The sequence below is a fragment of the Neoarius graeffei genome, chromosome 4 (assembly GCF_027579695.1).
Source record: "Neoarius graeffei isolate fNeoGra1 chromosome 4, fNeoGra1.pri, whole genome shotgun sequence".
Classification (NCBI taxonomy): domain Eukaryota; kingdom Metazoa; phylum Chordata; class Actinopteri; order Siluriformes; family Ariidae; genus Neoarius; species Neoarius graeffei.
The window spans coordinates 73,142,156-73,154,939 of record NC_083572.1 but is presented as its reverse complement, the minus strand read 5'-3'; the positions used below and the strand labels follow the sequence as shown (position 1 = coordinate 73,154,939).

General features: G+C 43.6%; 1 protein-coding gene across 5 annotated transcripts in view; it reads left to right on the top strand.

Moving 5' to 3' along the window:
- ptprfa (protein tyrosine phosphatase receptor type Fa) overlaps positions 1-12,784 on the top strand; it is a 498,031-nt gene that overhangs the window by 314,428 nt on the left and 170,819 nt on the right. For all 5 annotated transcript variants that reach the window (XM_060919685.1, XM_060919687.1, XM_060919683.1 and 2 more), the window contains exon 7: positions 2,882-3,151. In XM_060919685.1, the coding sequence (XP_060775668.1) occupies positions 2,882-3,151 (270 nt within the window). The remainder of the gene's footprint in view (positions 1-2,881; positions 3,152-12,784) is intronic.

The window sequence follows — 12,784 nt, the reverse complement described above, 5'->3', positions numbered from 1 at the left end:
ACACCACCGTGCCGCCCCACAAGTTTTGATAATAAATAAAAATTAACCATGTATGCCTAGGTATTTGATTTTTGTTTCATGTCTCCCCATAATGCCCCAAGTCTCCCAACATAATGTCCCATATCTCCCTTCAGTGTCTCATGTCTCTCTGCAAAAAAATAATGACAGAAAAGTGAAGCCTGAAGGCCAGTATATATGGCAAGCTGAGAAACTAATGTTGTGGCAAAAGGGGACAGTAAATACTCTCGAATGTGATATGAATGTGACTGTTAACTGCAAAGAATTTCACACAATCTACAAAAGCTGAAAACTTGTCCCAAGTCTCCCCTATATGTTGTAAGCGTCCAATTGTATATAATGTCTTTGTATGCTGTAATATTAAGATTTCCAGTCACTGCAACTAAACGGCCCAAACCTGCTTCATCCTGACATCACCCCTGGATGATGTCCATCCAGGTCCATGAAGACATGGTTCCTGGATGAGGTCCATGAAGACATGGTTTACCATGTTTGGAGTGGAAGAAGTAAAGTGGCCCTGATCTCAGCCCCACTGAACCCCTTTAGGATAAACTGGAATGCTGATTGCACCCCAGGCTTTTATCAGTGCCTGATCTCACTAATGCTTTTGTAGCTGAATGAGTACAAATCCTCACAGCAATCCTCCAAAATCTAGTGGAAAGCCTTCGCAGAGGAGTGGAGGTTATTGTAATAGCAAAGAGGGAACCAGTGCCATGTTAATGGTTTTGGAATGGGCATATATGAGTGTGATAGTCAGGTGTCCACATACTTTTGACTATATAGTGTTGAATCAGATGTCTTAAATCTTGTACATTAAATTGGTACACTGATGAAATGTGTTTGAATAGGATGTATTGAAATAATCGGTAATGTACCTTTTGGCATGTTTCTGGTTGTGGGATGAGACTCAAATACAGAGAGGAAACCCACGTGAACAGTGGAGCCTCTGTGTTGAATTATTTTAATGTCAGAGTGGCTCATGCAGTCATGCTTAAGGGCCTGGTCCCACAACACTGATAACTATATCCATAACTACAACTATGACTATACCTGTGCCTGAATTTAGTTCCAGTCTGGAGCAGTCACACCACCACTATAATCCCAACTGTAATATCGGTTGGTCCTGCCACTCAGGGAAATAAATGCATGCAACTTAGGAATAGTCATGGAAGTTTTTTTCCCAAGTAGTAGCACATTATTCCGGGTCACACTGTACAGCCTGGACTTCAAAACAACCCACGTACATACTCTGGTGGTTGATAAAATACGGCTAGGTCAAGGATTACGGAAATATAATTAAAAAGGATACAAAATACAGAGTGGTTACAGATTTGAATACGGATGCATCATGGACGCTAATAATTTACGGATTGGTCATGGACGTTTCAGTGTATTACAGATTGGTTCCTGATTTCATACGGATGATGCATCACAGATAAAAAAAATTAAGAAGTCTAAAACAATTAAATGTTTGGACTGCTGAAGTTCATAATTAAAATATCTCACCTGCATTTATATGTTTACTTTATTCATTTACTATTGATATTTCATGGAAAATATCACATATCAGTGAATAAAAGATCCATGCTTTGTATTATATTTTTAATTTTCTGTGAATCCACATTCTGTGACTTCATGATTCAGCAAGGATGTACTAAGATGCCCGGGGAAAATAGCACGTGCTCAGATAACATCACATGTAAACAATTACCTGATTGGTCAGATGTTTATCGGATCAGGTCCAGGCCTGGAAAAATTGCTCCAGAAGCAACCTCACCAATACTGATAAACCCAGCCCTGGGCTCTAGATATCGTTATCGGTCTGGTGTGACCATCAACCACATAAACTACAGGGGACTGATTTATTTATAGTTATCATTATAGTTGTAGTTATCAGTATTGTGGGACCAGGCCTTAAGCTGACTATTCAGGTTTTCTTATCCTTTAAATAACCTAGTAAAATAAATAAATAAATAAATAAACACTCCCAACCGAAATACCAAGAAATATTCATCAATCATAAGCCAGTGTTCATCCCAGAGTGAGTACAAGATCTAGTGTCCAATCCACTGGTCCACCCATGAAGATCAGAAACTGGAGCTCATAATACAGAAAGCAACACAGTGTCTCAGGAGACATTTCCTTCATGGCTCCCATTTCACAATTGCAATTAACATTGCAGCGGCTCGTGTTTTTAATGTGCAGAGAGAGTGCAGTAATGTCCCTTCAGAAAAGACCTATAATGTAGAAAGCTTGGCAGCATTTTAGGGAAACCCAGGGGAGATAACAATAAAGATGCACTCAGCGAAATCCATAGCAGGGAACTGCAGAACGTGCAGAACGTGGCATTTTACATTATCATATAGTCCAGTTAACATTTCTGCTTGGGACAAGTTCTTTACTTTTTTATTATTATTATTATTATTTGGATGCTCATTAGTGATTTTTTCAAAAGGAGGTACTTTGCCTAATGAGAGACAGAGTTCAAGCAGAGTCTCGTGGGAACATTAAGAGCTGTAACATTTAGTTTTAAGAAAAGCCCGTGATGAAATTGACATAGCTATCATCAACCATAACTTGATGGAATAAAAAAAAATCATTCCAATGCTTCCCAGGAGACATCACATGATACTAAAAAATCCAATACCCTGTCAGTTTCTGCATCACTAGACAATTTGTGTTTAACTGAAGTTGTCCTAAGATGTCTCATAATGATTTTAAAATAGTAACACAGTAATAAAAAGGCTATTTATCTGATAATACAAATCCCTTTTAGCATGCCAGGGCCATGTCACAGTAAGGTATGTTTACTGAGTTTCCTCCTTTTCTCATCTGTTCACTTCCTCTCCTCCTCCTCCAACAGTGAGGCGAGTTCCGCCACGCTTCTCTATTCCTCCCACCAATCATGAGGTGATGCCCGGTGGCAGCATCAACCTCACATGCGTCGCTGTCGGCGCACCAATGCCTTTTGTCAAGTGGATGAAGGGTGACACGGAGCTGACCAAAGAAGAAGAGATGCCCATTGGACGCAATGTGCTGGAGCTCAACAACATCCGCCAGTCAGCCAACTACACTTGTGTGGCTATGTCCTCATTGGGCATGATCGAGACCACTGCGCAAATCATCGTCAAAGGTAAGAGTCCGTTTAAAATGACAGAATACTACACAGTTCTGCCTAGAAGAAACCGTAAGTTTATGCTAGAGTCCAAAAGACACAACATTCTGATAACAATTGTACAATATCATTGAAATTTAGACACCAATCCTTTGGTCAAACAGGTCTTTCCTTGTATGATTGCCAATTTCTCAAACTCGAGGAAATGATAGAAACAGCAATACAGAAAACTAGATAGAGACTATGACTTTAAGTCACAGTAATTTGCGCTGGGTGACATTTGTCAATTGAAGGTCAAGGAAAAGTTGTGCCCTGCTGCCCTGAACAAAATTAAAAATAAAAAAAAAACCTGATTGAAAAATTCATGAAAATTGACAGTTATAGGTGATTGAAAAAAAAAATCCCACTTTTCATGGATCATTCCGGTTTGGTGATCTGAATCAGCACCAAAAGTCATAGTAACATAATTGAGCCCAGAGGTATTCTTCATGTGAAATTTGATGATGATTGGTTGAAAACTGAGGGAGAAATAGTGTCCTAAAAATGTTATGAGAATAGAAAGAAGAAAGTAGAAAGACCCTGAGTGAGGGCGGCATGGTGGTGTAGTGGTTAGCACTGTCGCCTCACAGCAAGAAGGTTCTGGGTTTGAATTCAGTGGCTGATGGGGGCCTTTCTGTGTGGAGTTTGCATGTTCCTCCAGGTGCTCCGGTTTCCCCCCACAATTGATCACCAAACCGGAATGATCCATGAAAAGTGGGAATTTTTTTTAACCTGCATGTCCAAAGACATGCAGGTTAGGCTAATTGGTGGCTCTAAATTGACCGTAGGTGTGAATGTGAGTGTGAATGGTTGTTTGTCTCTATGTGTCAGCCCTGGCGACTTGTCCAGGGTGTGCCCTGCCTCTCGCCCATAGTCAGCTGGGATAGACTCCAGCTTGCCTGCGACCCTGTACAGGATAAGCAGCTATGGATGGATGGATGTTACTTTCCTGAGTGAAAGTAACAATTTGCACTACCGCTGCTAGCATAAATAAAAAATAAAAAAAAAAAACTTATAAGTACTTACGTCACTATAAAATAAGTCAGTAACCGATAACTCTATCACAACAGAGCTCATTAAGATCAGCACTGTAAAACATACTGTAATTTTACAGATATATTTAATTCATTGTGGGTAGATTTGGTTTACATCAGTCAGAGCTGTTTATTTCAAAACCAAACTTCAAAATGGGTCCTCTAAGTTAGTTAGCCAGCTTAATTTTCATTCCAAAAACAGTTATCACTGATTCACTTACAAAGTGTTATTATTATTATTATCTCATCTCATCTCATTATCTCTAGCCGCTTTATCCTGCTCTACAGGGCCACAGGCAAGCTGGAGCCTATCCCAGCTGACTACGGGCGAAAGGCGGGGTACACCCTGGACAAGTCGCCAGGTCATCACAGGGCTGACACATAGACACAGACAACCATTCACACTCACATTCACACCTACGGTCAATTTAGAGTCACCAGTTAACCTAACCCAACCATTAACACCTATGGGCAATTTAGAGTAGCCGACAAACCTGACTGCATGTTTTGGACTGTGGGGGAAACCAGAGCACCCAGAGGAAACCCACGCGGACACGGGGAGAACATGCAAACTCCGCACAGAAAGGTCCTTGCCGGCCACGAGGCTCGAACCCGGACCTTCTTGCTGTGAGGCGACAGCGCTAACCACTACACCACTGTGCCACCCTATTATTATTCATCTCATCTCATTATCTCTAGCCGCTTTATCCTGTTCTACAGGGTCGCAGGCAAGCTGGAGCCTATCCCAGCTGACTACGGGCGAAAGGCGGGGTACACAATGGACAAGTCGGCAGGTCATCACAGGGCTGACACATAGACACAGACAACCATTCACACTCACATTCACACCTACGGTCAATTTAGAGTCACCAGTTAACCTAACCTGCATGTCTTTAGACTGTGGGGGAAACCGGAGCACCCGGAGAAAACCCATGTGGACACGGGGAGAACATGCAAACTCCGCAGAGAAAGGCCCTCGCCGGCCATGGGGCTCGAACCCAGACCTTCTTGCTGTGAGGTGACTGTGCTAACCACTACACCACCGTGCCACCCTATTATTATTATTATTTTAATGACTTTTCTAGCTACTATATAGGTATATTATACTGTCTTGTTACTTTTGGGTGAATGGTGATCTCAGGAGCATTGTGTATCCTCTCATTTGCCAAAGTAATAAGTTTTGTCTAATCATCCCTCCTGCTTTCAGTCAATAAGAAGAGTCTGTTTTAAAGGCACATTATGAAATCATGATGCACTGTAAGACAAAATTGTTTTTTACTTTAGAGCCGTATTTGTAAAATCAGTGTTTGGTTATAATAAGAAGGTTAAAAGAAATGTTTGAGGATGGGTTGAAGAGGAAAGAAGACATCACGGACACATCTGCCATTGGCTTAACATGACATTTGATTAAGCACGTACTTCTTCATCTGCAGTGATCGAGAAAGATGACCCGATCTGCTCTCAAAGCTCTGATGTTGTTCTCGCCGAGCTGCAGCTGCGAATCTGTAAAAACTTCTTGTTAATAATGAAGGCTGTATGATTCCCACAGCTCCCCACCACACAGCGCGTGCCATCAGCTCATCAATCTTTCATCAGTGTTGAAATATGAGGAATATCATTTCAGAGTGATGAATAACTCTTTGAGCATTGTTTTTCACCCTAAACCAAAGTGAACCTATTCGGCCAAATTAAAGGTGTTATTTAAAACTGTCTCTTGATGAGAAGGAGCTGAGCCTATTGCATTGTTTATCACATCGTAACAATATTGGAGCGCAGCCCAGAAATGCTCATCCTTGTCTCTGAGGTTTAAAGCCTTATCAGACACCAAGATATCTTCAGGCATCTAACACAATGTGCTGAATTTTAGGCCACATGTTGGTAATAGCCATCTGGTGCTTATAATCATTTGGGGATTCTAAGACTTAGGATTATTACACGGGTGAATTTCAGATATGGGGTTTTAATCACAGCTACAGCTATAGTAGGGATCAAAAGATTTAGGCCCAGATGTATGTAAATGAGGAGATGCAGACAAAAAAAAAAAAAAGGACTTGATGTGGCCATAATATGCAATAGCCTGGTACTGCCTAATAAAAGGACTCTGCATAAGGCACTGGGCTTTAACGTCATTGTGAAATGGTGGAAATTGTCATGCATGAGGCCATCAAAAAGCTTGGTAATTAACTAGAAAATGCAAGCTCAGTAAGGAAGAGATCGTTTTTCAAAAGAAATGAAATTATTTTTTAAATGAAGCTACTTTACTATACAATGATCAAAAGACCGTCAATGATACAAGAAACTGCTTTGTATAAAGAATATCAGAAATGAAATATAATGCAATTTTGTTCAATGATAGCTCTCAAATTTCCTAATATTTAACAGTTATTCCACAAAATTGAGTCGTACATTAGCTGATACAGTGGTGTTTGAAAGTTTGTGAACCCTTTAGAATTTTCTATATTTCTGTATAAATATGACCTAAAACAACATCAGATTTTCACACAAGTCCTAAAAGTAGATAAAGAGAACCCAGTTAAACAAATGAGACAAAAATATTATACTTGGTCATTTATTTATTGAGGAAAATGATCCAATATTACATATCGGTAAGTGGCAAAAGTATGTGAACCTTTGCTTTCAGTATCTGGTGTGACCCCCTTGTGCAGCAATAACTGCAACTAAACGTTTCCGGTAACTGTTGATCAGTCCTGCAGTTTTAGCCCATTCCTCCGTACAAACAAGCTTCAACTCTGGGATGCTGGTGGGTTTCCTCACATGAACTGCTCGCTTCAGGTCCTTCCACAACATTTGGATTGGATTAAGGTCAGGACTTTGACTTGGCCATTCCAAAACATTAACTTTATTCTTCTTTAACCATTCTTTGGTAGAACGACTTGTGTGCTTAGGGTCGTTATCTTGCTGCATGACCCACCTTCTCTTGAGATTCAATTCATGGACAGATGTCCTGACATTTTCCTTTAGAATTTGCTGGTATAATTCAGAATTCATTGTTCCATCAATGATGGCAAGCCGTCCTGGCCCAGATGCAACAAAACAGGCCCAAACCATGATACTACCACCACCATGTTTCACAGATGGGATAAGGTTCTTATGCTGGAATGCAGTGTTTTCCTTTCTCTAAACATAACGCTTCTCATTTAAACCAAAAAGTTCTATTTTGGTCTCATCCGTCCTCAAAACATTTTTCCAATAGCCTTCTGGCTTGTCCACATGATCTTTAGCAAACTGCAGATGAGCAGCAATGATCTTTTTGGAGAGCAGTGGCTTTCTCCTTGCAACCCTGCCATGCACACCATTGTTGTTCAGTGTTCTTCTGATGGTGGACTCATGAACATTAACATTAGCCAATGTGAGAGAGGCCTTCAGTTGCTTAGAAGTTACACTGGGGTCCTTTGTGACCTCGCTGTCTATTATACGCCTTGCTCTTGGAGTGATCTTTGTTGGTTGACCACTCCTGGGGAGGGTAACAATGGTCTTGAATTTCCTCCATTTGTACACAATCTGTCTGACTGGATTGGTGGAGTCCAAACTCTACCAATCCACAGATGAGATGGTTTTGTAACCTTTTCCAGCCTGATGAGCATCAACAATGCTTTTTCTGAGGTCCTCAGAAATCTCCTTTGTTCGTGCCATGACACACTTCCACAAGCATGTGTTGTGAAGATCAGACTTTGATAGATCCCTGTTCTTTAAATAAAACTCACACCTGATTGTCATCCCATTGATTGAAAACACCTGACTCTAATTTCACCTTCAAATTAACTGCTAATCCTAGAGGTTCGCATACTTTTGCCACTCACAAATATGTAATATTAGATCAGTTTCCTCAATAAATAAATGACCAAGTATAATATTTTTGTCTCATTTGTTTAACTGGGTTCTCTTTATCTACTTTTAGGACTTGTGTGAAAATCTGATGATGTTTTAGGTCATATTTATGCAGAAATATAGAAAATTCTAAAGGGTTCACAAACCTTCAAGCACCACTGTATATAATATAAATTCACCAAAGTTGTGCCCTTGATGGTCCCACTACAGCAACAAGGTGATTATGTCTGAGAGTGCAAAGGAGAAATGGTTAAGAATCAAAAACAAATGAGACAAGAATGGTATAGCCGACTGTATGGTTCCGCTGTTGTTGAGGTTGAGTTTAAGGTCAGGAACAGGTAAGGGAATAGTCAGCTAGGGTGTAAACATCATACGCATATTTCTGCAGAAATATAGAAAATTCTAAAGGGTTCACAAACTTTCAAGCACCACTGTAACTGACTAGGTAGGTATAGTGGAATAACTGTTTTATTCTATCCACATTCACCGGGTTTTGAGAAACAGAGCATTTTTATTTTTTGCAAATTCGATAAATAAAATATTTTTACAAAACATCTGACAAAATCATTTCTGCTTAGAAAGTAAACAAATCAGCAAAATCTCGTCTCGTCTCGTCTTCTTCCGCTTTATCCGGGACCGGGTCGCGGAGGCAGCAGTCTAAGCAGGGAAGCCCAAACTTCCCTTTCCCCAGACACCTCGGCCAGCTCCTCGGGAAGAACACCGAGGCGTTCCCAGGCCAGCCGAGAGACATAGTCCCTCCAGCGTGTCCTGGGTCTTCCCCGGGGCCTCCTCCCGGGGGGACATGCCTGGAACACCTCCCCAGGGAGGCGTCCAGGAGGCATCCGAAAAAGATGCCCGAGCCACCTCAGCTGATTCCTCTCGATGTGGAGCAGCAGCGGCTCTACTCCGAGCTCCTCCCGAGTGACTGTGCTTCTCACCCTATCTCTAAGGGAGCGCCCAGCCACCCTGCGAAGGAAACTCATTTCGGCCGCTTGTATCCGCGATCTTGTCCTTTCGGTCATTACCCAAAGCTCATGACCATAGGTGAGAGTCGGAACGTAGATCGACCGGTAAATTGAGAGCTTCGCCTTTTGGCTCAGCTCCTTCTTCACCACAACGGACCGGTAAAGCGACCGCATCACTGCGGAGGCTGCACCGATCCGCCTGTCGATCTCACGCTCCATCCTTCCCTCACTCGTGAACAAGATCCCGAGATACTTAAACTCCTCCACTTGAGGCAGAACTTCTCCACCAACCTGGAGAGGGCAAGCCACCCTTTTCCGGTCGAGAACCATGGCCTCGGACTTGGAGGTGCTGATTCTCATCCCAGCCGCTTCACACTCGACTGCAAACCGCCCCAGTGCATGCTGAAGGTCCTGGTTTGAAGAAGCCAACAGGACAACATCATCCACAAAAAGCAGAGATGAAATCCTGTGGTTCCCAAACAGGATTCCTTCTGGCCCCTGGCTGCGCCTAGAAATTCTGTCCATAAAAATTATGAACAGAACCGGTGACAAAGGGCAGCCCTGCCGGAGTCCAACATGCACTGGGAACAGGTCTGACTTACTGCCGGCAATGCGAACCAGACTCCTGCTCCGTTCGTACAGGGACCGGACAGCCCTTAGCAAAGAGCCCTGAACCCCATACTCCCGAAGCACCCCCCACAGAATACTACGAGGGACACGGTCGAATGCCTTCTCCAGATCCACAAAGCACATGTGGACTGGTTGGGCAAACTCCCATGAACCCTCGAGCACCCTATGAAGGGTATAGAGCTGGTCCAGTGTTCCGCGACCAGGACGAAAACTGCATTGTTCCTCCTGGATCCGAGGTTCGACTATTGGTCGAATTCTCCTCTCCAGTACCCTGGAGTAAACCTTCCCTGGGAGGCTGAGAAGTGTGATTCCCCTATAATTGGGGCACACTCTCCGGTCCCCTTTCTTAAAAAGAGGAACCACCACCCCAGTCTGCCACTCCAGAGGCACTGTCCCTGACCGCCACGCGATGTTGCAGAGGCGTGTCAACCAAGACAGCCCCACAACATCCAGAGACTTGAGATACTCAGGGCGGATCTCATCCACCCCCGGTGCCTTGCCACCGAGGAGCTTGCAAACCACCTCAGTGACTTCGGCTTGGGTAATGGACGAGTCCACCTCTGAGTCATCAGCCTCAGTCTCCTCAGTGGAAGACATGACGGTGGGATTGAGGAGATCCTCAAAGTATTCCTTCCACCGCCCGACAATGTCCCCAGTCGAGGTCAACAGCTCCCCACCCGCACTGTAAACAGTGTTGGCAGAGTACTGCTTCCCCCTCCTGAGGCGCCGGACGGTTTGCCAGAATTTCTTCGAGGCCGACCGATAGTCCTTCTCCATGGCCTCCCCGAACTCCTCCCAGTTCCGAGTTTTTGCTTCCGCAACTGCCCGAGCTGCAGCACGCCTGGCCTGCCGATACCCGTCAGCTGCCTCGGGAGTCCTGGAGGTTAACATGGCCCGATAGGACTCCTTCTTCAGCTTGACGGCATCCCTTACTTCTGGTGTCCACCACCGGGTTCGGGGATTGCCGCCACGACAGGCACCGGAGACCTTGCGGCCACAGCTCCGAACAGCTGCGTCCACAATGGAGGTAGAGAACATGGTCCACTCAGACTCAATGTCCCCCGCCTCCCTCGGAAGCTGGGAAAAGCTCTCCCGGAGGTGGGAGTTAAAGACCTCCCCGACAGAGTGCTCGGCCAGACGTTCCCAGCAGACCCTCACCATACGTTTGGGCCTGCCAGGTCTGTCCAGCTTCCTCCTCCGCCAGCGGATCCAACTCACCACCAGGTGGTGATCAGTTGACAGCTCAGCCCCTCTCTTCACCCGAGTGTCCAAGACATAGGGCCGGAGATCAGATGAAACGACTACAAAGTCTATCATTGACCTCCAACCTAAGGTGTCCTGGTGCCACGTGCACTTATGGACACCCCTATGCTCGAACATGGTGTTCGTTATGGACAAACCGTGACTAGCACAGAAGTCCAATAACAAAACACCACTCGGGTTCAGATCGGGGAGGCCGTTCCTCCCAACCACGCCCCTCCAGGTGTCACTGTCATCTCCCACGTGAGCATTGAAGTCCCCCAGTAACACAATGGAGTCCCCAGTCTGAGCACTCCTCAGTACCTCTCCCAGGGACTCCAAGAAGGCCGGATACTCTATACTGCTATTTGGGCCATAGGCACAAACAACAGCAAGAGCCCAATGACAGTAGCAATTTGTGAAAAACGCTATAGCAATTGAAAAAAAAGTTCTTACCCTCAAATATTTTCATTCCATATTTTGTTGCTTTTTTTGTATTTTGGGGGGTTTGTTTTCGAGTAGAGTTTTTATTTTGTCCTCGGTTGGTTCAGCAACATGCTCTGCCATTTTGGTTTTTTTTCTACTCACGGTATATGAGCTGATATCCTAGTCGTAGAGTAGCCAATCAGAGCGCACAGTTGCTCATATCCAGTGAATGTGGATAGAATAAACAGTAATATACCCTCTTATGGCTTTAAAAAAAACAACTGTCGAGTTATTTACTAAAGACACTCAGTGAAAAGTTAGCGATGGAAAGGTGTGGGGACAGTTATTTTTGCGGTTGGCCCCATCGCATATATTTTTTGTAGGAGTTTCCCTTTCAGACCACAAAATTTGGGGGAGAGAGTATTTAAATGAATCCTGCAACATGGTTTGCAGTAGTCAATTTACCGCTAATTGTGCCATTATTTCACACTGAAAAAAAGCACGTCTGAACCCATTTTGCACTTGCATGGCTACAATAGTTCTCACTAGGAGCAGGTGCTGCTGAGAACAGAGCTCGTGGTAGAAGGGACAGAATTTTCTCCACTTGTGTTAATTTTGTAATGCCAGAGAAAGACGTTATCAGAACATATCAATTGCCAAGGCACATGATTCTTAATTTGCTGGAGGAAATTAAAGATGACCTCGAACCTCCAAGTCGAAGGAGTCACGCACCTGTTTGAGACCTTACACTAATTTGCGCTGCTCTTGGTAGATTGCATGGGTTATTATTAAAATGAACTGGCTGCATCTGTGTTCATTAATTTGCACATTGTTAGTAGATGACTTGCAGAACTGGCCACTCTAACTGGCACTTTTTTTTGTGGCTTCACATTAATTTGCTCTGCTTTGTAAATCTGGCTTCAAGTATTATGCAGATACTGGGGGTGTAACGGTATACTGTGACATGATGCATTGTGATGCAAAAATATACAATTCACATTGGCGGGGTACACCCTGGACAAGTCGCCAGGTCATCACAGGGCTGACACATAGACACAGACAACCATTCACATTCACACCTACAGTCAATTTAGAGTCACCAGTTAACCTAACCTGCATGCCTTTGGACTGTGGGGGAAACTGGAGCACCCGGAGGAAACCCACGCGGACATGGGGAGAACATGCAAACTCCACACAGAAAGGCCCTCGCCGGCCATGGGGCTCGAACCCGGACTTTCTTGCTGTGAGGCAACAGTGCTAACCACTACACCACTGTGCCACCTATTTATTTGTTTGTTTGTTTATAAGATATTATGAACCTCAAGTACATTTTGTTTACAATATTAAACCCTCGGTTTATCACAATTTTTTAAAATTAATTTGGTTTTATACAGGCAAAAAAATGTACATTGTTTTGCATTTTTTATGATTCATAATTTTTCTTCATTCAAATTCTGTTCAAAATATTC